The sequence below is a fragment of the Vitis vinifera genome, chromosome 5 (assembly GCF_030704535.1).
Source record: "Vitis vinifera cultivar Pinot Noir 40024 chromosome 5, ASM3070453v1".
In the NCBI taxonomy this organism is placed as follows: domain Eukaryota; kingdom Viridiplantae; phylum Streptophyta; class Magnoliopsida; order Vitales; family Vitaceae; genus Vitis; species Vitis vinifera.
In genome coordinates, this window is record NC_081809.1 from 1,303,265 (window position 1) to 1,329,046 (window position 25,782).

The 25,782-nt window shown below is 33.4% G+C and overlaps 2 protein-coding genes, 1 long non-coding RNA gene and 4 other non-coding genes across 8 annotated transcripts; 1 reads left to right on the plus strand and 6 right to left on the minus strand.

Annotated features, from left to right (window-relative positions):
- Window positions 1-478: 478 nt before the first annotated feature.
- On the minus strand, window positions 479-548 carry LOC132253874 (small nucleolar RNA snoR118). Its single transcript, XR_009465788.1, has one exon. It is a non-coding gene; the product is annotated as a small nucleolar RNA snoR118 (small nucleolar RNA).
- An 82-nt stretch (window positions 549-630) lies between these two features.
- On the minus strand, window positions 631-704 carry LOC132253866 (small nucleolar RNA R66). The gene has a single exon (XR_009465780.1). It is a non-coding gene; the product is annotated as a small nucleolar RNA R66 (small nucleolar RNA).
- Window positions 705-2,462: 1,758 nt separating this feature from the next.
- On the plus strand, window positions 2,463-3,742 carry LOC100263658 (calcium-binding protein CP1). The gene has a single exon (XM_002279030.5). The coding sequence runs from the start codon at window positions 3,055-3,057 to the stop codon at window positions 3,634-3,636; it is 582 nt and encodes a 193-aa protein (XP_002279066.4). The 5' UTR covers window positions 2,463-3,054; the 3' UTR covers window positions 3,637-3,742.
- Window positions 3,743-4,021: 279 nt separating this feature from the next.
- Window positions 4,022-11,766, minus strand: LOC132253754 (uncharacterized LOC116803646). 2 transcript variants are annotated; one of them, XM_059736710.1, is made up of 7 exons: window positions 11,474-11,621; window positions 11,135-11,387; window positions 6,294-6,416; window positions 5,705-5,784; window positions 5,501-5,610; window positions 4,322-4,397; window positions 4,022-4,235 (listed from the first exon to the last, which is right to left on the minus strand). In XM_059736710.1, the coding sequence occupies exons 2-7, from the start codon at window positions 11,309-11,311 to the stop codon at window positions 4,139-4,141; spliced, it is 663 nt and encodes a 220-aa protein (XP_059592693.1). In that variant the 5' UTR covers window positions 11,312-11,387; window positions 11,474-11,621; the 3' UTR covers window positions 4,022-4,138. The 2 variants fall into 2 exon arrangements, with proteins under 2 accessions (XP_059592693.1, XP_059592692.1); XM_059736709.1 differs by having other exon boundaries at window positions 11,135-11,766.
- MIR403C (microRNA MIR403c) lies at window positions 11,463-11,577 on the minus strand. The gene has a single exon (NR_127855.1). It is a non-coding gene; the product is annotated as a microRNA MIR403c (primary transcript).
- A 2,155-nt stretch (window positions 11,767-13,921) lies between the features above and the next one.
- On the minus strand, window positions 13,922-14,007 carry MIR403B (microRNA MIR403b). The gene has a single exon (NR_127854.1). It is a non-coding gene; the product is annotated as a microRNA MIR403b (primary transcript).
- An 8,519-nt stretch (window positions 14,008-22,526) lies between these two features.
- LOC100253370 (uncharacterized) lies at window positions 22,527-23,254 on the minus strand. The gene is made up of 2 exons (XR_785724.2): window positions 23,186-23,254; window positions 22,527-23,087 (listed from the first exon to the last, which is right to left on the minus strand). It is a non-coding gene; the product is annotated as an uncharacterized LOC100253370 (long non-coding RNA).
- Between the last annotated feature and the right edge of the window lie 2,528 nt (window positions 23,255-25,782).

Sequence of the window (25,782 nt, forward strand, 5' to 3'; positions counted from 1 at the left end):
CCCTATTTTAAAATTTTAACTCATTCTTTTTTTTTTAACATCATTTCAATTATTTTTTAAATATAAAAAAATATTAGATTTATAAATTTAAAGATTGCATTTGAATAACCATTTTTCTTAATTATTTTTTTAACGTGAAAAAAATTGAAGAAAAAAATACAAAGAAAAGAAAATAAAAAATAGTAAATAAAATAAATTGAAAATCCGTAAACTATTTTTATATATTCATTCCCACTCATTTCACTTATTTTTCTATTTGACAAAAAGATAAGAAAAAACACTTCCAAACCCTCTGATAAACCCCCGAAGCAAACACAATCTAAGTGAATATTATGATTACAACCCACATTTATTTTTATTTTGTGATTACTTTCGCAAAAATTTATGATTTTCCATTCATCACGTTATCATCTCTAAACAAGTAAAGAAAATCAGACAAAAACAAAAGGGGGAAAAAGAATTAAAAGTGAAATTCAAGAGATCAGATATAGCTTTCTAGGCTGCATTTCCATCACTGTTCAGAGCCCAGTGCACATTTCATCATATCAACATTTCCAAACCCTCTCATAAACCCTTAAATCAAACCCTAAACACCCAAAAAGAAAGAGATCATTTTATTTTATCAAAGGGGTCCTCAGCAAAAATGCTTGTAATTGTCATCAGATTAGATGATCAGGTCTCAAAGATTACATACCATCACAGGAACCCACAGAATTACACTAATAACAGCAGAAAAAATTTAGTAAAATATTTATTGGGAAAAAGAAAAACCCAATGAAAACATATTAAAATGAAGAGCAGAAGAGAGATTTAGCAAGATTTTATTAGTTTCGCCTTGACAAGAATGAGGGCGAAACGACTCAACTCTCCTGCATTAAATCTTTGCCTCTTGCTCTTATCATAGAAACCCTAAAAATCCATCGTTATCAGAGATTTGGGATCCTACTTAGAGGCATTCATCTTTGACAAAATCAGTAAAAGCAGACTCCAGATCAGCGAAGGAAAAAGAAAAAACGTAGGAAGAGTCGAGATCATCCAAGGAAAAAGAACACGTACAAAGAAGGGACAGTGAGAATCGATGAGACGAAAGAGCCATGTAGCAGATAAATAATGCCTCGGCTGCGTAAGGTTTATATACTGGAAATTGGGAATTAGGGTTTTAAGAACTAAATTACCAAAAACTCCTTCGTCGTTGTGTAATATGGCCAAGTTCAAGCCCAAGTTGTAATGGGCCAAGACCCACGGAAGCAAGATCTCTGTTACATCAGCATGGAGGTTACTACTTACTCCGTGTAATTTTAGTGGCCCTAGTGGGATTATTACAGAACAACTCGAGCCCAAGTTTTAATGGGCCTTGACCCACCCAAGATCTCTGTGAACGGGCCCTCCCTCGTTAACAACTTAACCAGCAGTATGGTGGTTTCAAGGATGGAAACATCACTAAATATCGGAGATATTTCGTGGAAATTTTGAGTTTTGGACCTTTTGGTCCAAGCAACAAATGGAGGCAAAACATCAACCGACCAATCTTAGCTGATTTTTCGCTGATATTTGTGGTCAATGCTCACGCGGGCTCGGTCAACGTGCGCAGCTTCTCTTGCTTGTACAGTCAATGCCCATTTTTGCTTGATCAAAGCCTTAAAATTTAGATTATTTGATTAAAAGCATGATATCATCCTCATTTTATAAATTTAGTCCTAAAAAATATCCGATTTGGATAAAAATACTCTTATTCTTTTCTTTCTTTTTTTTTTTTTTTGAGATCGATGAAAATTCATAGGGTTTTAGTGATTATGACATAATATTTAATTAAAATGTTTGATTCAAGCATGCCAGTTCATGGGCCTCCCCTGTTTGAATTTTATGGTTTAGGTGGTGCCACATAAATGATTGCGACTTTGGTTGAACAATAACAAGTATACATCGCTTTCTACCTTTGCAAAAGCAAATGAAATTTCTTCTCAAAACACTTGCACAAGAAGTTAAAAGACCTTCAATTTATTATTAAAAAATCAGCCTCTTTTAAGAACAAAATGATCGGAAAACAGTTTCCTATTCTAAAGGAACCAAACAAGCCTTATTCTCTTACCTCTTCTATGATCGAGAACCAACATTAGGGCATTACTGGTCCCAGAGACCATGAGGCATACGCCACTGGTCACATGTTGGATTTTGCAATCATATTGTATTTGGGAATCAATTGATGGGCATCAAGACAAACACCCACTCCTCTGCCCCACATGTGACCCCAACAAATTTATCAATAAAAACAAAAAAAGGGAAATTTTAAGCATTTCCCTTGGAAAGTTACTTGAAATCTTGCTGGAGCATAATTTTGTGACTACACAACCTGGAACCTTGTTCTATGCGGAGTTTCATTTTCCGAGTGAAGATGTCCACACAATTGTTTATGTTTTGGGTTTTTTTTTTTCCTCAATACAAGGCTGTTATTTAATAAAAAAGAATATTTATTAAAATTTATTTTATATAAATTTAATATTCTTTCTAACTTGTTCTTACACAAAAGTTATTTTCTTAGAAGCGCAAACTTACGTTATTTTCAAAAGCATGTATGCTGGCTCTGCTAGTGGAATCCAATATTCGTGGACCAATATGCTCCGGAGAGCATTTGACCTTAAAAACGGGGATGGCGTGTCTTAAAAATGTGAAAAAAAGATGCAATAAATAATTATAACACACATACTTTAATCTTTGGTTTTATACTCAAATTCCATTTTATTACTTCGTTCTTGATTCCTTATTTTATATACCCAATTTTATTTTTTTTATCATCGTCTCACAAACTAAATTCTATCGCTAACACCTGTTTATTTCCAAACCGTAAGGTAGTAGGGAGGCCATAATTAACAAACCACCACCGCCTATTCAAGACTGCTGGCGTCACCACATACGTACCACCGCATGCCACGTTTGAATGTAGGTCACTAGGTCTGGAACCTTGCCACCCAAGTCAGGTCATGTCGCGTCCAGTGACCCAAATACTGGGGCGCGTGGACTCGGCACCTCCAGCTATCTCTCGCCCTCTCTATATAGATGTGCCACCTCCCTCATTCTCGTACTTACATTTCGTGTCTATTGTTCTTCAAAACGCGTCGGTTCGATCTCATTTACGAAGCAGCTGCAATGTGTCCCACCGGCAGTTCCCTACCTCAGGCGACTGCGGTGAGGTCTGAGTTCCGCCCGGCATTCGACGTCCTTGACGCCGACCGCGACGGCAAGATCAGCCGCGAAGATCTCCGCAGCTTTTACGCGGGATTCCCAGGCGGCGTCTCCGGAGATGAGGAGGCGATCGGGTCCATGATGTCGGTGGCGGATTCGAATAAGGATGGGTTCGTGGAGTACGATGAGTTTGAACGCGTGTTGGGCTGCCGGAGAAGTCCGAGGAACAAGGGCCACGGCGTCGCTGGGGTGATGGAGGATGTGTTTAAGGTTATGGACAGGGACGGCGACGGCAAAGTAGGGCTCGAGGATTTGAAGAGCTATATGAATTGGGCCGGGTTTTCTGCAACTGAGGAAGATATCAAGGCCATGATCAAATTGGGCGGCGGTGATGAAGATAGTGGTGTATCCTATGATGGTCTGCTCAAGATCCTGGCCGTTGATTATATTAACTAATTTTGCGCGTATTTTACCTGTAAAAGTAAAATAAAATGTAGAAATTTCTGCATATTTGCCGAACTCATCTTTTTGTCCCATTAACTAAAAAGGCGTTGCGATCCAAGTTTCTTGCCAGCCTCCCCTTTAGAGATCAGTCCATTTCCTTTTTTCTTTCAAAATAAAAAATTCAAAAAAGAACAAATTCTCAAAATAAAACATGTGATTCAAAAGAATATTGGTTTAGGTTATTAAATTATATTTGTAGCACGTGACTTCCGGGGTTTAATTTCTATTGCATTTATTTGAACTTCCATTTTAAAATAGCCAGCTGAATCACGATGTTTATAGATAATTTTATATATATTCTCTTAAAAAAAAAAAAAAAAAAAGGTACACAGTCCTCTTCAATATGGTAACAATCTGCGGTTGTTTAATCAAACACCCAAAGCATGGATGATGGAATTTTGAATAGCACACTGTAACTACAATTTCTGTCTTGTGCTAAAAGACGCTTAGTGGCTTACACCAAATCAATTTGGCCGCTTTCTATGAGTGGCTTTACTGAGTTGTAGCGAAGAATGTATAAATCATCAGCAACCAGGTCCACCACTTCTTTGCTGCATATGGCAAATTTAATTGGTTAGCACAAATGGGAAATCATCTACTGAGTGTACTTATATATGATGATAAAAGAAACATTTACCTGTCATCAAGCTGGAAAGCTTCGATAGATCCTTTGCTTTTGCAGAAGACAAAGGTGTCCAACCGTGGCTCCGGAACTAAAAGGCCAAACAGATGGGACATCAATTTTTCAATATTCAAAGTTCATACACTGATAGATCATCTGGCACAGTTCATAAGTAGCAGAATGTGCATGTTATACCTGACACTCGGATGTTCAAGAACTTGGTATTGACCCTGATTGATAATCGGATGTTCAAGAACTTGGTTCTAAGTACATTAAATATGGATACCAGTGGTAAAAGAAAAGGAAATAATACAAGGAATCCTTTCAGGGTGCTGAGGCTGGATTATGAATTGACGGTTGGGGATGATCTTGGAACCATTCATCTCCCTTTACATCTATCTAGATGATGATATAGACCAATTAACCAACCCCCACCCCCTAATCTAGATTGCCGGCTAGGTTAAAACATTAGATCCAGATAGATTAGTATCTTCACTTGTGAATTAAAGTTGAGTAAGCAACAGTTCAAATGAAAACCAGCAGTGGTGCTTGGAAAAAAGATGGGGAAGAGAGTGGCCAATGAAATCCCAAGCATCAGGATTACAAGTAACATGAACTTGATGGAAATAAAAAAATAACAGAACCAGAGAGAGAAGATACAGAAGTTGAACATCCCTGTCCATTTAGTTGTCTGATCTAAGGTCATTGATAGTGGCCTATGTGAAAGATAGAAATAACCAATATCAATAATAGTGTTCAATTTGCCAATTCCATTTCCAAAGAATGAAGAATGGACTCTATCAACAGCTTCTTGATCATAACTTCAACAATGTTCACATGATACTTGAACTTGAGGGGAGGGGAAAAATCTCTCAAGCATACAATTTCAAATTCCCAACACAATTTGAGCCTCTTATATTATAATCCCCAGGGTGCCAAATTTGGAAGCCTGTACTCTAAGCATACAGCTATAACTTCAGACTATAATAGCTACTGTCTAAGAAGCTTTGCAAAATTTTAGATCAATCCTTAATTCAGTTCAAATTCAAGGATTCCTAATGGAAATTGAATTAAACAAACACTAGAACAGAAATAGGAGAAAATTGGAACCTTGACCCATAAAATAATCCACCACATACACAAACAGAGAATGAAAGTAGAAGAAATTGATGACTAGAAAGGACAAAAGAATACCCATGTCATCCTCTTCACTTGCTACAGACTGCTTTAGAATAGACTGGTAACCATCTGGCAATCTTGAGAGAACAGACTGTTCAAGATGTCTTTCCATGTCATCAGTACACCTGTAAAGTTCATTTCAAACACTGTTGGACAAAAAACCTCATAAATGTATTTCCACTTAAAAATATGAGAAAAAAACATGAAAATAGCCTTCACCTTTTGGCAAACTTTTGCTCTTGCTCAGAAAGCCGACTCCAAACATCAGTTTTTAAGATGTGGAACATGTATTTCTCAATCTGCAATCAGAAAGTTACTTAAGAAGCGGTAGAACATGTTTGAACCTGATCAGGTGTTTGGAGGTCTCGTTGCATAATATTTGAAATGAATGCATTATGTTTTTGCTAGTATCTAAAACAAGTGCTTGTTATTTTATTTTATTTTTGAGACAAATTTTTTTTAAACATATGAATATTTAACATGATCTTAAATAAAAGACAAAAAGAAGACAACCCTCCTCTTTGACGATTCTAGTTGTCAACATAAAAATAGAAAATAATGAAAATCAATTTCCATTTTTAATATTAATTAAAAGAAAAAAAATGAAATTAGAATTTATAAACAAAAAATAAAAATTCTATTTGTCGAATTTCTTTTTCTTTGTAGAGAGCCCAATCTGTGGAGAAGGAATTTGATTTCTTTGATGATTTCATGCTGAAAGGAAATCTTTTGTTCTTAAATGTTATAGAACACTTGTTTACATAAGTCCAAACACACCCTAGAAAAGCCACAAAGAGATCGAGGTTACCTTCTGAAGACGAATTCGAAGATATGATCTCAACAAAAACTGAGTCCTATCCAAGTCCATCTGATAGAGTGATACAGTTAGTGGATCAGTACCATTTTCTCCAAATTCCTCCACAGTTTCTTCCTGAAAAATATGCATCAAATTGGAATGAAAAAATAGAATTTAATAAGTGAAAGAACAAGAAAACTAATATTACTAAAGTGAGGTAGCACCTACACAGAATCCATTATAATTGCAAGGATCTTACTGGCATATAGACTACGCGTAATTCTGGCATAATTACACAATATTTTGAGTTTCCAAGGTTTTCATGATCAACACCCATGACTGTACACCTATTATTAAAGGGAAAAAGAATTTTGAAGTTCATCCATCTTTACTTAAAATGGAAAATTTTCTTTTCAAATTCAACTTGATTGGTTAAAAAGTCACACAAACTGATACACCAACCAGCTAAATCAACAGAGGGAAGCCTCTAGCCATATCTCACTTTTACATTTCATCACTGTTGCAAAGAAAATTGTTTGACAAGATCAGAATCCATAGAATAGAACACTGTCACACTTCTCTTCTCCTTTTCCATCAGCCTTGGCAAGCCAAGTTAGTTTTATGTTTGGATTCACCATATTAATATATGATTTTTCTTTGTAATGTAAATGCATGGGGGCATGCATGACATTCAACTAAATGTGTAACCAAAAACTACAATTTGCACCAGCTAGAATAGAGCCAGAACATCTACAACCTGCTTAGAATTTAGTCCTTCATTTGATCAACCAATCCATTAAACATCAACCTTCTTTCAACACCACAACCACCACATTAATTGACCAATCTATACGAACTTACAGTGCCACTTCCCCCACCATCCCTCCAACTCTCCCCATTGCTGTCAAGCCTGTCATTGCTGCAGCCACTTTCATCATTGGCTCCCACATCCCAATCACCAACTCCAATAATAACATGGCAACCACCAGTACCATAATACCACAACTTTTGTCACTATTATCACCTTAACCACCACATTAGTAAGACTACATTCATAGCATTCAATCTGTACCAACACCATCACCTTGCCATGCCATGTCAATGCTGCTGCTACCAAGTTCATAACAAACGCCTCAACCCACATGATGTTTTCACACCACCTCTGCATTACTCTGAAAATTTATAGACATGGATGAATAGCTATAACTTTTTTTTTTCGATGGTTAAAATTAATTGTATTAAAAAGAAAAGTATACATGATGTATACAAGAAACCAAATACAAAAAGGCACGGACACACAAAAAACAACCACATCCTACGGAACTCCTAACCAATCTACAAAATCAAAAGTCAACAAGGAGCCATCCCCAATATACAATCTTACCCAATCCCAAAATAGATACAAAAAATAACTTTTAAAAGAATGATTTGAACATTCACAATTCTCAAAGGCTCTCCTATTTCTTTCCCTCCAAATGGACCAAAAAAGGCATAACAGAGTAACCTTCCAAGCCTTTTTCCTTTTTCTACCGACAAGAAAGTCTCCCTAACTCAAGAGTAAACCTCTCACCGAAGAGTGCATTACCCACTATACACCAAATAAAGCAAAAATTAGTTGCCACAAAATACAAGCTTTCAGGCAATGAAGAAGAATATGATCACTTGTTTCTTCTTCCTCTTTGCACATGTAGTATCTATTAGGCATCTTTCGCCCCCTCTTTTTGAGCTGATCCAAAGTCAAAATCTTGGCCCAAGTTTCCCCCCAAGCAAAGAAGTTGACTCTAACAGGGGCCCAAGAGTTCCAAACCATACCTTGAGGGAAAGGATCCACTTCCCTACTAGCCAAGAAGGAGTAGAAAGACTTAATAGAAAAAATACCACTCTTTGTATCAACCCACTCCACTGAATCCTCAGACTCCATAGAAAGAGAATGATCATGCAGCCTCTCAAAGAAGTTGTCTATCTCATCCAGCTCCTAATCATTCCACTGTCTAATAAACCTAGGATTCTAGCTACCACCATCCCAAACATCAACCATCCAAGCATCTTTAGAGGAAGCTATAGAAAAAAGGTTTTGGGAAGCCTCCCTCAACGGCATTCCAACCTTGAAACACATTCTAACTTTGAAATCCTCCCAACCATTTCTGATTGCCTTCCAAACTCCCACTCCATACCTCTCTCACCCTAAATAGCTATAACTTGAAGCTAACTAACATACTTCACTAATTAGATTCACAATCACAGTTATACTATAACTGTAAGTAGGACAATAAATGATCAATATGAGTTATCGATTACCACTATCATAGTTGTTAGCTTGTAAAACTTATCATGTATTGTAATATAATGAAAATTAAATAGAAAAAATATACACACATGATCATATATATTAAAAGCATGAAGTATAGAACAATATATAACCAATTTGATAAAAGATAATAGGATTTAAAGAGTTAAACTACATCTTACCATATTAACACATTGAATACTAGAGTTTGAAATATCAATTTAACAAAATATCAATTTAATGTATAGGTTCATCACAAAATGCACAAAAATAAATCTTTTAAATTTTTTAGATTTGATTTTTAATTACAAATTCCAACTAGACATGTTTCTTTACATGTTCTGCTGATATATTTCTTTTATCATCTCCTTGATTTCAACTTTACATGCTTATCATTCATTCCCCACCAAAAATAAATTTTTTTTAAAAAAGTAATATATAAGGTAAAAGTTTTTATTCATTGATCACCATCATTTTCAATGTCAAAATTCCAACCATTCAAATGAAAATTATCCAATATTTATTATAAGAATAAATTTACTTAACTTATGCTCTAAACTTTGACAACAAAAGTGTAACTTTTATATAAGATTATTTCACCTCTTTCTTCCTTTCATGATCAATTTCCAACCTTTATGTACATTTTAAACAATTAATAAAATGATTCTTTTAAACGGAAAAAAAAAAAAAAAAAAAAAAATTGAATTTGATTTTTCTTAAAAAATATGAAAAATAATTGAAGGTATATGCATCTTTGTATCATGTATCATATGTGTGTCTTAAGATACACTAAAGACAAGATACAAGTATGATTTATCTCAATTTCCATAAAAAAATATATCATTGTATCATATCGTGTTTTGTAAGTTTTTAACAATTGACAAACACTATTTATAATAAAAGATTTCTAGCCAAAAACTAATTCATTGGAAGGAGAATTTGTAATGTGGTCACTAATCCAATAAACATTACTGGTTTTTCTACATGCCCATGGAGAAAAAAAATTCATATCAATTCTCACTTCAAGATCCAAAAATATTAGAATTTTAATAACAATCTTGAAATTCCTATAGATACTCATTGATGTCAAATTAACAAGAACATAATGTTAATTGGAAAGCTTGCCCCTTCTTCTTTCCCTTGACAATTAGGTAGGTCCAAGGCATTGTCAAGCTTTTCAATTTCACGGAGAATGCATAAAAGCATTATATCCTATAAAGCGTTTACACCCATGATGCAGACAGTATTTCACTGCTCACTGACATTCTGCTCATTTAGTTTATTTGCTTCAACATGATATATTCAGTTGTTGTCTAAACATGAAGATTACAATCCAGAATCTGATAATGCTAGACTGAGAATTCAAAATTTTTGTTATTATCAGAAAGCAAAATTTGCCGTTAAATAACCAGGGATCCTGAAACTGATTGAAGAAACACCTATAAATCATTTTGAAGAAGGAGGATTCCTATGAGTTTCCAAATCGACAAGGAAAGTTCAGAAGATCATGTCAAACCACCCACACCCTGAATACCAAACTTGAGCTGCAATCATGTCTGACAAAGATGATGTGGTCACAAAAACCTCATGGAAAACAGTTTCATGCGCCAAGTACTCTCCAAAATAATACAGGATCCTCCATAAGAAAGAAAGAAAATTTAGAGTATAGTACCTATAACAGTGAAGGAAATTTGAGAAGCTATTCTGACTAATTATAGTGGGGGAAGTTTATATCAAAATTCAAATCTTCAATAGAAGAAGCAATGCAGTATTTTTGTCCCAAATCAGAAACTAGTTAGTAGAAGGCTTTGTTGGGGTGAGTTTCAAATCCAAAACTCCAGCCTATTAGTGCTGATTCAAGTTCAAGGCACCACATTATCTGAAAAAAAACTATTTTTAGGGAGTTGAAGTCACCTAAAACTAGAAGTACGACATTTTTTTATGAATGAAATACAATGCTCAGTTAGATGTAGGTAGACTGGATGGACAATAGATATATAATGCCCATTAATCAAATGCCTGAAGAACAAAACCTTACTAGGTGCCCGAAAATGGTACCTAATGCTGTCAAATTGCGATCCTTATTGCTCCAAATTTTTAAAAGCTCAAACAAGTTTCGTGCAAAATCATTGATTTCACAATTAAATGGATCATTGAGCTGCTCATGAACGATTTTAGAGTGCAATGGAAAATATAAATAATGAAAAAATAAATAAATAACTTTCAAACAAACATGGAGAACATGCAAATCAAATTCTATCAAAAAAAAAAAGAGAAGAAGAAGAAGAAGAAAATCTTATGCCAAGCTTCACAACAAACCTAGTTAGTAATTGCTCTAGGTTCCGTTAGGTCTCCTATGATAATGTGTAAGTCAAATTTGGGACCGTATGAAACAAAAAAATAAAAAAGAAGAAAAAGAAAAATCCACTCGAACAACGAATTTCGCTTCATTAAGTCGACTCTCAAAATTTTCACCAAAAAAAAGATTTATAATTTTGGTTTTTTTCATTTCCGTCCACTTCTCAGAAACCAAACAGAAGGTTAAGGATTAAAGTTTTAAGCATACCATCAACTGGATCTGTTCTCTAGATCTTTGCACCAGCGCAGTTTGAAAATGGAGAATCTCGGGAGCAGCCTTCTCGTTCCTCCACGCCCTCTTCAACAGCTCCACATCGGTCGTCGCTATCAACGACTCATAATCGTCGGCCGGAAACCCTGATCCCTCCTCCGAACCAGAAGCCATCTGAAAATAATTTCCCAAAATTTCCCGTCTTTTTTCTCAAACAATCGAGAGGGAAACCAACAGATAATTCACCAAACTGGCGCCAAAAACAAGATTACAAAACTTTCGCCCGATATATAAGCAAAGAGGAAATCATTAGATGTTTTCAGAAGGACAGATCACGAGTTTGTGCGTGAATCTAACGGCGTCGAATCGCCCCGTGATTAGTACCCGAAGATATGGACGGCTACGATGGGGTTTGATTCACGCACAAACTTGAGATGTGCCCATCTCTTGATAAGAGGCTTGCCTGTTTTGGGTGTTAGGCTTTGGGGCTCGACTTCCATTTATAGATGGCTGATATAAATATTAAGTATTAACCATTGGACCCACTGCCACCGGGAGGATGATGCCTTGGGCTGAACGCGTTTGAGAGGGCTTTTTGGTCAATTAATGTCTACAAAAATGAATGGTATATGAGCCATCCACGTTTCACGTGAACTTTATATTAAATCAAAATTTAAAGAATATGTTTGATATTTCATTAAAATATAGTAATAAAAAGATTGTTAAAATCGGATTGAATCTTCTGGATTGATATTGATTTGAGGGTAACAAGTCATATGCTCTTAAATGGAGTGCACTTGATATTGAAGCCAATTAGGTTTGATGTCAAATTCAAGGCCATTTTGGCTCATGCGAGTTTGATATTCACGAGGAGATATGGTACACAACCTTAACCTTTGCACTTGGGCTAGAATAAACCATTCCAATTAATTTCTAAAAATATAAAAAAATGTTAGGATTTGATATTATTTTTTAGATTAAAAATCTAAAATTAATGAATTAATTATAATAATAAAATATAAATTTCAATCATAAATCCATAAATAATATATGATACCACCAAAAGTGTTGTTTTATAATTTTTTTTTCATCACTAAGAGACAATTATTATCTTTAACATATTTTTGTTTATTTAATAATTAAATATAATTTAAAAAAAGTTAATTTTATTCACATTAATGGAGGTATTTTATGAAATTTTAAACTTATAAAAATTATATCCATTTAATCAAATCAGAGATGATTGAAATTAACTTTAATTAAAAATTATAATTACTATCACATTCCCAAAATTATGATTAATTATTATATAATAAATTCTAATATTTTTGAATATTTGAAAATATATTATATTTTTTTTTCAAATCATTAAATTGTAAATTAAAATAAGAATGAATAAAATAATTAGTTTTATAAATATCTTGAACACAAAAATATGACATTTAGATAGTAAAAATAAAATTTAAATTTTAAACTAATTATATAATTAATTATTTAATTTTTTTGTTATTATACTGTTTTTGATATTTTGGAATATTATATTATTTTTCTTTAAATGATTCCTTAATGAAGAAGTCCATGATGTAGCTAGATTTTAAAACTATTATAATAGATTGGGTCAAATCTCATAAGCTTATAATATTAGCATGGAAAAGTTTTCATAATCCCATGGTAACTATAGGGTGATTATGATATATCACCTAGAGTATTTTTGGACAATATCTAGAGACGAGTAAAATCATGTGATAGTTTCAAAATAAATAATGATGATGATAACGATACATTAGTAAACAAATAAGAGGGTGTCTGGTTTTTTTATTTTTTACTAAAATCAATTCATTTTCAAAATTTAAGTTATTTATTATTTATTTTTATTTTTTCATGATTTATTATAAATTTGTCGTTGAATGAAAAAAATTAAAATATTTAAATTTTTTAAAATGAAAAAAAACTAACATGTTAATTTTTTTATTTTTTAATGTTTAATTTAAATAAAATATTAAAAAATAAATAATATAATACTTAATATTATTAAATATAAAAAATTTATTTAAATTTAAATAAAAAACAAATACCACTTAAGTATTGAGTTGAAACCTTAAAGTTGTTTTTTTTGTACTATGAGAAATTGCAAAAATGGTTTTATTGGCAATTTCCATTGTTTAAGCTCGAAGTTAGAAAAATAAAAAAGAAAAAATCAATTAAAAGAGATGAAATGCTCCAAATTTGTACATCCTATCCCTTTTATGTTAAGTTTGAATATAAAACAAAATCAACTGGTTAAAAGAGATGAGATAATCTAACTTTTTTTTTTTCGTATTTAAATTATATTATTTTAATCTAATAACCTTTAAAAAAAAAAGTTATTTGATAAAAAATTGGAAATCATCCTTAATTTATAAATCTAACTTTTTTTTTTCTTTCAAGATTGAAAAATATCAAAATTTTGACAAAGAAAAAATCTCATTTTTTTTAATTGTAAAAACAACCATCTCAAATAATTGAAATATCGAATCAGATTTACAGATTTAGATCTTTTAATTATTTGTTATCAATTAATTTTTCAAAAATACCGATAAATTGTACGAATTTCTCTACCATCGCAGTCCGAAGCGAAGAACTCGAACTCTGCCACCGTCCGACGTCGTAACGGTGGGATCCGCAACAACAAGCCACATAATGGTAAACTCTCAAACCTGCCCCTCTCTTTTTTCTCGAAGAATCCAGATGAAAAAAAAGGAGATCGATAAACTGGCGCCGGTAATAAAGCGGATGCTACAGAAGAGACAGATCCCGAGTTTGTGCGTGAATCTAACACCCCTTTGAAAGAAGATCGAGGCGTTGGATTCGCGCACAAACTCGAGGTTTGTATCCTCTTTTGTCGAAAGACCAAGAAAGCTTTATACTGAAAAGCCAAATGCCTTTGCTTCACTTTATATAAAAAAAAACAGCAGAGATCCCATTCCTACTATTCCTCCCCCTCCTTCACCGTTCTTTCAGTAGACCACTTCCAAGTTAAGTAACGCAGTTGCTTGGGCGCTACGCAGGATTATTTTTCCAAAAAGAAAAAAGAAAATTACATTTTTGGACTTGAGATAAATTCAAGGGTTATCTCAAGGGAAAAGTGCGTTTTTTTACGCATATTTAATATAAAAAAAATCATAAAATAACAACGGATGCTTGTAAAATTTAAATTTAATTTATTTATTTAAAATTTTCTACAATTTATCTTTAAAGATATTAGATTTAACTATTCAAGTACCATCTAATTTTACCATGCATAAAATTTAAATTATTTTTAAATATTTTTTTTATTTTTATCATTTGTTATAAACTAATTAGGGTTTTATACACTTTATTTTTAAAGATATTATCATTTAAGAAGGTATAAAATTTAAATTATTTTTTAGAAAATTTTGTTTATGCTATGTTTTTCTAAGCACGTGTATTTAAATATTCGCCTCTCTTCAATTCAATTTATTTTTTTCATTGAAATTTGGTAATTATCTGATTTATTTTTATTGTGAGAAAATTGTTCCTTTTTTAAAAATAATTAACAAATAATACCCTTAAAAAAATAAGAAAGGAAAGGTTTTTTTTTTTGGATTTTTTTGACATTTTTTTGTTAAAAAAGCAAGTGAAAAAATAATTTCCTTTATACCAAAAAAACTTTATTTATTTATTTATTTTATAAACTCATCACCCAATTAAAACCCATATTCTCTCTATTATTCACCAACTCACCAATCTACTTGGTTTTTTTCTTACTATCTTTTAATTTTTTTTCTCAAATTGTTAGAATTATAATTTTCATTAAAAATGAACAACAACATTTTAAAATAAATATAAAATAAATGGATGATACCAATATAAATAAATAATGTAATGATAAAATCCGTGGATACCAAAAAAAATTATGTACTTTTAAAAAACCTGATAATATTTATTTTAATAAACCTATAAATTGTTATTTTTTATTTAAAAAACGATAAGTATGTTTATTTTCTTGTAATGCATATGCTCATATTGAATTTTTAATTAATTTAAAATCAAATAAAACTTAATAAATTAAATTCATTAATTAAATACTAGAATTTCTCAAGTCAAAATTCGTCTAAAATAACTATGCCTATTTTTCTTCCCTCCTGTGCATAATTATAATATTTCAAATTTTCTTATTATGTAAAATGGACTTCAAATTTAGTAAGAGTTTATTTGTCAGATTCTTTAACAATTTTATTAATTTTCAAAAATAAAGAAACTAAAAAAATTAAGCTAATTAATATCAGAATTTCTTAGAACAAAATTAGTCAACAATGACTAAGCTAGTTTCTCCTTATATTAATTTGCTTAATTTTTATATTCCAAATTATTTCAAAAATTACTAGATTTATTAATAAATTCAACATACTACTTTTACAATTAATACTTATAAAATGTAGTAAAAAATAAAAATAGTAATATGTATGCTTATGAGAATACTTCTTTGGATGTCAATGAGTTATAACAATTGGGCCACACATCAGCTAGCAGGGTCCATGAAAAGAAACCAGCCCATTTGGTCCGAATGCTCATTATGATTTTGGGCCTCTCTCTAGCCCAATCGGCCGTTCAACAGAGGCCTCAAAGTACAATCCCCTAGGCCCAGTAGCATTCGAGCGAGTAGGAATAGTGATATTAGAGTCTGTTTAGATGGCTTTCTTCGTTTAGTTTTGACTAGAAGGAAATAGCTTCTTTATAAGTCCAAATAGCATATATATTATCCAAACAAATTTATAAACTCTTATTGAGTTTAAAAAAGAGTTATTAATTTCTTAGAAGTTAACCCAAACAGACCCTTAATCTTTTTCCCAAGTTGGTCAACTTTTATTTCTTATATAATATCATAATAAATATTTTTAATATATCGAGTGTCCAAGAATTGATCTTTATTTACTAATAATCTCGAATCTCGTGCTTCGGGTACTTGAGTTTATAACTTAAGCAGAAAAATGCTAATAATTATACCATATGGAATTATGCAAAACTAATCATAATTATATCACATGTGCATTTTCCCCGGCTCACCCCGTGTGATAAAGCTTTAACAAAACTTGCTTTATTGATTTGATTTGAGAAAAAGATAAACGATCAGTTAAAAACCTTATACTTAGTGAATTATATCATAAGTTAATTGAACTATGATCAATTAACTTATTCACTTATTAAGGAATTATGATATTTGAGTCAAAGACAATAGGAAGGAACAAGGATTTAAAGTCAACTCATGATGAGTAGTACTATGAAGCTTGAAAATGGGATTCAAGAGTGCCTGTGGTCAACATTTATATCTTCTTCTTTCCCACTCAAATGCTGGGAATACTGTGGAAATGTCATGGCTTCTTATACTTCTCTTTGCACTTAACTTGTTCCCCATGTTCAATCGTACAACTACAGCACGTCAAATGTTTCCCACCATGGTTCCCATAAGTTATGGGCTCAGTACATTATCCCATAGTTGATTTTCTCTTCCGGATATGAAGTTCATGCATGAAACGGATAGAACAGTACTACATAATAGTATGTCTCTCACAATCTAGTGAAAGTCAAACTTGGATTTTTTTTTTCTTTTTCTTTTTCTAAGCTTACCGAACTATTTTGATTTTAAAAAGAATTTAATATAAATGTGAGAATAATATTTATTTTTATAGAAGTTTTGATTCTTAATACAGGTGGAAATTTAATTTTAATAAAACTTTAGTGGTATATATTAAGGTTATTAGTGTGAAATTACAAGTTTTAAGTTTTGAGTTTTAATTTTAAATTAAGTGAGTGTTTGGTAAACGAACTTAATAACTTAAAATGAATTAATAACTTAATTGAGATTATTAAGTATGTTTGGTAAAATAATTTAATAGTATGATTTAAAGTAAAAAATAATTTTAAGTAATAAGTAAAAATAATTAAGTACTTATTGTTAAATCTATATTTTTATTTTACTTTTTTACCCACATTTATTTTAATTACCTCTATGATTTGCTTTGTTATTTCACTATCTCTTTGTTATTCAATTTCATTTACTCTAATTATAATTTATGAAGATCATATGTTAATTTAATAATTTAGAATAAATTTTAAATTAATTTTATCGAACAATTTTAATACTTAAAAGTAATAATTAAGTAATAAGTTTTAAATTAATAACTTAAGTATAATTTAATTTAAAAGTCAACTTAAGCCATTAAATAATAAATATTAAATTTACCAAACAACCCCTAAGTTTTTAATTAAAGCCAATACCCAAAACTAAAAAGCTAATTCAAACAGGTGTTTATCACTAATGAACCCATTAGGTTGAGATCGACTTCAAATTAAGTTCTCAGTTAAGTCAAAACAATAGCGTGCTAATAAACAATGCCCATTTACGCAATACATCATCAATAACAATGGCAATTGTACGTCATTCCAAGAATTTTTCAACTCAACTCATGATTAGCTTAGTAAATTCGGTAGTGATAATTAATAGTGGAAAAAAAGCGATTATAATTATGGACCAGATGCATTTCATTTTTATCGCTAATACTACTTAATATGGAAATGACCAAACGCATCATCTCGTGAGGCCAATGACAATGAGCTTAATATGGACTGCTCAAACTTCTAATCAAGTGTATATAGATTCTCCAAAGTTAGAAATGCTTCCTGCTATGTGTGTATTTTTTTTTTCTTAAGAATTAGAACTTAACAAACTTCTAAGAATCGCTTTTAAAAACTCGAAAAATCACTTAAAATGATAAGTGATTTTTAAAAAATCTATTTTAGAAGACATTATAAATCAACAACCCTGTAATCAAAATCATTCCCAAAAAATACCCAACTAATAATAGCAATTATATACACTTGGAGGATTTCAAGTCAACTCATGATTAGTTTATGTGAAGAAACTTAAAAGTAGAATTCAGATCGAAAGTGCCAGATGTCAACTTGTTTTAGTTTCTTCTTCCTAAAGGTGATCGTCCACCCCTCGTGCTGGTACTACTGTCGAAGTGCCCTAGCTTCATGTACTCTTTTTTTGCGCACTTAGTTTGTTCCCCCATCTTGAACCATATGCATGCTATTCTAAATGTTTCCCACTTACTTTCCAGTAAGCTATGGCTTCAGTGACATATCGTCCAATATTTGACTTATCTTCTAGCTATATATACACAGTTCATGCATGAAATGGATATGTAACACTACAGGTAATAATCTATCATGGTTGGTGAAAAATCAATCTTGATCTTTATCCTCCAAGTAATGAGGGTTTGGAAGTTGTTGAGATATTATGATATATTCTAGGAAAGTATATTAGGAAAGTAGCTGCTATTGTTTAGGATTGTTTCCTAAACTCACGATTGAGATATTATGATATATTCTAGGAAAGTATTCTAGGAAAGTAGTTGCTATTGTTTAGGATTGTTTCCTAAACTCACGGTTTTCCCTTAATTAGGTTTGCTTGATGTACTATATATTTACGTGGATGAATATCAATTAGGGTCAAGCTTTGACCCTTTAATCACACTTTATATGGTATCAGAGCGCTGACATGCACACACAATAAAACAATGGCCGGCGACGATGAACAACCACCATTGTCGCCACCTAAAAGGGAGATGAATTCACCTTTTTTACCCAAACAATGGAAAGCTCTTGCGGGCTTAATTGGTAATGCTCAAGTTCTGGATGACAGGTTGAATGGTAAGTTTGACACGAAGTCATGGATCATTGACACCGGGGCAACTCATCACGTGACCGGTGATTTATCTTGGTTATTTGATACTATAGCGTTGTTTGAGTGTCCGGTTGGCCTTCCTAATGGTGAATCTGTTGTTGCGACCCAATCTGGTTCCGTTCGTTTGTCGAATAACATCACTCTTCAAAACGTTCTTTATGTGCCGAAACTCAATTGCAATTTACTTTCGGTTTCACAATTGACTGATGACTTACATTGTATTGTCCAATTTAACTCTTATATGTGTGCTATACAGGACCACACCAGGGAGCTGATTGGAACGGGAGTTAGGCGAGATGGACTTTACTACTTCGGTGGAGCTGAAGGTGATTCGGTACAACATGTTTCTGTCCACAACGCAGCATCCACTTTGGAGTTGTGGCACAAAAGGATGGGACATCCTTCAGAGAAAGTAGTGAAGTTACTTCCTCCAGTTAGCAATCTTAAGGGTAGTTTAAACAAAGCTTGTGAAATATGTTTTCGTGCTAAGCATCCTAGAGACAAATTTCCTTTAAGTGACAATAAGGCAACTAGAATTTTTGAGAAAATACATTGTGATTTGTGGGGCTCTTATAAACATGTCTCTTCTTGTGGAGCTCGTTATTTTTTAACTATTGTTGATGATTTCTCAAGAGCTGTGTGGATTTATTTGTTGGTCGACAAAATAGAAGTTTTTCGGATGTTTATGTCTTTTATTGCAATGGTAGATCGACAATTTTCTCAAACAGTGAAAGTTGTTCAAAGTGATAATGGTACGGAATTTAAATGCCTACTTGACTATTTTTCTGCAACTGGTATTTTATTCCAAACTTCTTGTGTGGGAACTCCGCAACAAAATGGGAGGGTTGAGAGAAAACACAAGCATATTTTAAATGTGGGGAGGGCATTACGCTTTCAAGCAAATTTGCCTATTTATTTTTGGGGCGAAAGTGTTCTTGCCGCTGCTCACTTAATAAACCGCACTCCCTCTCCTTTGTTACACAATAAAACACCATTTGAAATCCTATTTGGCACCCCTCCTTCATATGCGGCAATTCACACCTTTGGTTGTCTTAGTTTTGCTCATGATCAAAAATCCAAAGGTGACAAATTTGCAAGTAGAAGTAGAAAATGTGTGTTTTTGGGTTACCCGTTTGGAAAGAAGGGGTGGAAGTTGTTTGATTTGGACACCAAGGAATTATTTGTTTCTCGTGATGTCAAGTTTTTTGAGGATGTTTTTCCGTTTGGTAACCCGGGTGCTGTGAATATTATTCCGGAAAACATTGTGCCTACGGTAAATGTTGAAATTGATAGTGATTTTGCTGATTTTGTCGATGATGATGCTGATTTGCCTAACCCACAAGCCCAAACACAAAATCCCGAGGCTTCTTCAGCGCCTCTTTCACCTGGGCCGGAAGTTGTTCCCACTGTTGGGCTTGATTCACTTGGACTTGACAATTCAAGCAATGGGCAGTCTGCTCCTATGGGAAAGGGAATGAGGGATAAATTTCCTTCGGTTCTATTACGAGATTTTGTTACTCATACGGTGGTTGCTGAAAGTCCATCTCCCGCCACTCCGTCTCCACAGCATCCCTCAGGTACTCCTTATCCCATAGCACATTATATAAATTGTGACAATTTTTCTGTACATTATCGAAAGTTTCTTGCAACTATTATTTCGAGCAATGATCCTAAGTCATTTAAAGAGGCTATGAAAGATTCGGTTGGCAAAAGTCAATGCATGAGGAGATTCGGGCTTTGGAGGAAAATGGTACGTGGACTCTTGAACCTCTTCCAAAGGGTAAGCGTGCTTTGGGAAGTCAGTGGGTTTACAGAACCAAGTACTTCTCAAACGGTGATATTGAAAGGCTCAAATCCAGATTAGTAGTTTTGGGGAATCATCAAGAAGCTGGTATTGATTATCATGAGACATTTTCTCCAGTTGCCAAAATGACTACGGTGCGTGCTTTCTTGGCTATTGCGGCTTCGAAAAATTGGGAACTTCATCAGATGGATGTTCACAATGCCTTTTTACATGGAGATCTTGAGGAGGAAGTGTATATGAAGCTACCCCCAGGATTTGAGCGTTCCGATCCGAACTTGGTTTGCAGGTTACGGAAATCACTTTATGGGTTGAAACAGGCTCCGAGATGTTGGTTTTCCAAGTTGGTCACGGCTCTTAAAGGATATGGTTTCTTACAATCCTACTCTGATTATTCTCTTTTTACTTACACTACGGGCAATGTTCAAATAAATATGCTAGTGTATGTCGACGATCTTATTATCTCTGGGAATGATTCCGCTGCTCTTAAGACCTTTAAAGCCTATCTCAGTGATTGTTTTAAGATGAAAGATCTTGGTGTTTTGAAGTATTTCCTCGGAATCGAGGTGGCCAGGAGTTCGGCTGGTTTGTTCTTGTGTCAACGCAAGTACACACTTGACATTGTATCGGAGGCCGGATTACTGGGAGCCAAGCCGTGTGGCTTCCCGATCGAGCAAAATCACAGATTAGGACTCGCAAATGGGGAGCTCTTGTTGAACCCTGAGTCCTATCGCAGATTAGTAGGTCGACTCATTTATCTGGCAGTGACCCGTCCAGATTTGGCCTACTCGGTTCATATATTATCTCAATTTATGCATGAGCCTAGAATTGAGCATTGGGAGGCAGCTTTGAGAGTCGTTCGTTATTTGAAAGGTACTCCGGGTCAGGGTATCTTGTTACGTGCAGATAGTGATCTGTCCCTACAGGGTTGGTGTGATTCTGATTGGGCAGCATGTCCAGTCACTAGACGCTCTTTGTCCGGATGGCTTGTGTTTCTTGGGCAATCTCCTATTTCTTGGAAGACAAAGAAGCAACACACAGTTTCCCGCTCGTCTGCAGAAGCGGAATACCGAGCTATGGCAGCAGTTACTTGTGAGCTCAAATGGTTGAAGGGGTTGCTTCTGAGCCTGGGTGTGCACCACCCAAAGGCAATCAAGCTCTTTTGTGATAGTCAGTCAGCCCTTCATATGGCCAAAAATCTAGTATTTCATGAACGCACCAAACACATTGAGGTTGATTGTCACTTTGTCCGGGATGCGATAACAGATGGTTTGATTGCTCCATCATATGTTCCTACTGTTACACAATTGGCAGATATTTTTACAAAGGCTCTTGGAAAGAAACAATTTGATTATCTTCTTGCCAAGTTGGGCATTTTTGAACCTCATGCTCCAACTTGAGGGAGGGTGTTGAGATATTATGATATATTCTAGGAAAGTATATTAGGAAAGTAGCTGCTATTGTTTAGGATTGTTTCCTAAACTCACGATTGAGATATTATGATATATTCTAGGAAAGTATTCTAGGAAAGTAGTTGCTATTGTTTAGGATTGTTTCCTAAACTCACGGTTTTCCCTTAATTAGGTTTGCTTGATGTACTATATATTTACGTGGATGAATATCAATTAGGGTCAAGCTTTGACCCTTTAATCACACTTTATAGAAGTTGATCTTCTTTTCAGACTTCGACTTCAGTCTCTTGTTAACCCGAAGACCCAAAAACAAAAAGGTTATTTCAAGCCATAAGATTATTGCTTTTCTATAGATAGAAAAATAATCCCATAAATAGTGAGTTTTTAGTTCTTTTAAGGCTTTATTAAGATCACGTACACGGCATATCCATGGTAACCCTGGTTTTTATTTAACATGATAGTCAAAGTAGAGTTGACAAACTAGTCGAAATCTTCTACACCAGAAGGTGAACATATATAGCATAGATGATAGAACTGATACTTCATGCAACTTTGTGATACCAAACATGTATCATTGCACAGCCTTTAACTTTTTTGGCTATACTTACATGTTGGTTCCACATTATTATAGCTAATACTTCATTTATTCATTTCATAAGCTCCATCCCCTTGTACACTTAACCATGGCGTTCAGGGTCTTTCACCCTTGGGTGAGCAATATCCGGGAAATATCGGTGAGAGTCATCGGTACCCTGTTGTCCAGTTTCACCGGTGCTCTCACCATCACTGCTGGCTACTTCCATGTTTCCAGCAATACTGCTTTTAGCATCATAAGCGCCAAAGGTAGCCTTCTTATTGAGATTCGTATCACTTAAGAGCTGTTTGGCTTCATGCCCTTCCTGCATCGGCTTTCCCAGAGTTAGCAAGATCAACCCCAAGGTAACGCAGAGAACAAGTACAGTTTTCATGATCAAACTGTTGTTGGACCTGAAAGACGTAACTGCAGTTGTTACAAAATAAGCTAATATAGAGAAAAAAAAAGGGAAGAAAACTGAAACTAGGGTTTTATTAGTTGATGAGTTTACCACTCTCCTGCTTTCAGAAATTATGGAAGAATGATTTCCAAGGTTGGATATATACATATACATATACATACATACACGCATAACTTATCTATATATATATATATATTTTCATAACTTAATATCATCAGTGTGTTTGGATTAGTGTTGGCCGGAGTCATGTGCAGTGAAAGGGTTTTGGAGCACTGAGTGCACTAGTGGGGAATATCTCAATGTCCGAGCACCAAGGGATGAGGTCGTGGCCACCAAAGAAGCAATATTTGGGATGGAGACAGATTCAATGCTGATGTTCAATTGTTCGAATATTAAATTTTGGTCACTATTTCCCCTTCTAGCTAGGGTCCCCCATGAATTAGTGCCATGCATTAATAAAATTACTTTCGAGTTTAAAACATCTCGATAACGGTAATCCATCACAGCTCGGTGAATATCAATCTTTCTATCACAAAACTAAGGGTGCTTTTGAAATTTTTTTATTTGAAGTATTTTTAAGAAAATCACCCATCATTTGTTTTTTCTTTTATAAAAAATAATATTAAAAGTAACTTTTTAATTTTTTTAAAATATTTTTAAATTTTATCAAATGCTTATTTTTCTTTAAAACCATTTTTTATATTATAAATGTTTTTTTTTAAAATATTATCAAACAAACTCTAAGTATAATAATATTGTTAATTCTCATTAATTAAATTAAACATTTTTTTTTCTCTAAATACCATACATCAAAAAAATTGTTTCATATTTAATAAAAGTCCTTAAATAATACGAATATTACTCTTTGAGATAATGACTTAATTTCAACTTCAATTTTTAGTCAAAACCAAAGGGAAAAAGGTTATTTCAAACAAGGCCAAACTAATACACTTCAGTTCAGTCTTTAGCTAGAACTCTTTGTGTGTGCATTTAAGAGGTCAATTAGTTGTAGATTGGCTCTTATCTCGGTTGAACCATGGTTGTTCTCAATCACACTTCGTTATAAGCACTTTTTACATCAACTTTTCTTTTAGATTTCCATCTTTTTTTTTTCCAACGCGGAGACAAGCACAGAATAATTCCCAGGTTTAATTAGAAGTGCTTTGACAAATTTAAGTTGAAGCATGCACAGTCTCATCCTAGTGATACACAGCAAAAGAAATCCAACAATTTTCCAACAGGAAAAGAAATAATAAACTTCCCTCATTACTTTGTTATAGGAGTAATAATTGCAATCATATTAACATAGTGGACTATCAAAGAAATCATATTAATATAGTCACTACCATTAATCCAAGATTTTCAATCCAACCCATGATTGCCATGGACAGTGAATATCCCTTCCCAGTACTTTAAAGATAGAATTCAAACATGATGGCTGTCAATGTTTTGATTCAGTTTTTCCAAAGGTTACTGTTCCCCACTCATATGCTGGTACCACTGGGGCAGTGTCATGGCTTCTATACTTGCACTTTGTTCCACATCTTTATCCATATATGTATATTGAGTACTGTGAATGTCCCCCACTCATTTTCCAACAAGTAATATATGAATATCTTCTAGATATCAAGTTGTGGGTTATGAACTACAAGAGGATGAGCCTGCTTGTTGCAAGTATAATTTGTATAAATATCCTATCTTCAGCTTTAATTTGGGATTTTCCTTCTTTATTTCTTTCCTTTTTTTTTTTTGGGTATTTATCATTGATGCTTTTGGGAAAATAATTAGGAGTTTGGGAGTGATCATTGAAATTGAGATAGACCCTATTAATTAATTTCACCAAAGGGAAAAAATGATATATATTCTTGATCATTTTGTGGCATTAGACTAGGGTTATGTTTGATTCGAAAATGCGGGAAAAAGTGAAGGAAAATAAAACAAAATTTAGATTTATTTTAAATCCATTTTACTTATTTAACTCTTTTATATAAAGACTAAATAATTTAAAATTATATAAGTTAGTTATTAATTTTAACTATATTAATTTGACTTTTTTTTCTTCTACTTTTTACAATAAAATCAAATATGAGAAAATTATTTTTTAAAATATTTTTTCTTTAATATTTATCGGGAATCAAATATAACTAATAGTTCAAACGTAAAAAATGAAGAGACTTTCTTTTAGGGAAAAGAACTTCTTGAATTTTACCATGACTAAAAATTGTGGATTATGCCCAAGAACTTCAATTGATTTAGTTGCATCAATATATGGTTTATACCAGTACTGAAGAAGATTCATTAACACATGAAGCATATATCAAAAAAATATATACATAAACAAGCACACACCATATCCATGGTAGCCATGGTTTTTATTTAAGATGATATTTCATAACACAAAAGCGTAATACTCGACAAGCCGAAACCCGTCATACACCAGAGCTGATCACCTTATGCAATTTTGTGATACCAAACATGGGCCTTTTCGGCTACTTACATGTCGGTTCCACAACATTATTATTACTATCATAGATGAGCTTCATCCTGATTCATCATCTTCTTATCTTAGCCTCGGCGGCCTGGGTTAGATTTTTCTGGTTGGTTTCCTCTAGGGTTAGTTAGTTCCGGGAAAACTCGGTGACTATCTGCATCTTCAGATCCATTGGAGGACTCACCATCCCCGCTGC

Coding starts and splice junctions, on each gene's coding strand:
- LOC100263658 (XM_002279030.5), top strand. CDS start 3,055: ATGTGCCACCTCCCTCATTCTCGTACTTACATTTCGTGTCTATTGTTC.
- LOC132253754 (XM_059736709.1), bottom strand. CDS start 11,311: ATGGCTTCTGGTTCGGAGGAGGGATCAGGGTTTCCGGCCGACGATTAT. Junction 5,785..6,293: donor TTCGAATTCGTCTTCAGAAG/GTAACCTCGATC, acceptor TTCTGATTGCAG/ATTGAGAAATACATGTTCCA. Junction 5,611..5,704: donor GAGCAAAAGTTTGCCAAAAG/GTGAAGGCTATT, acceptor TGAACTTTACAG/GTGTACTGATGACATGGAAA.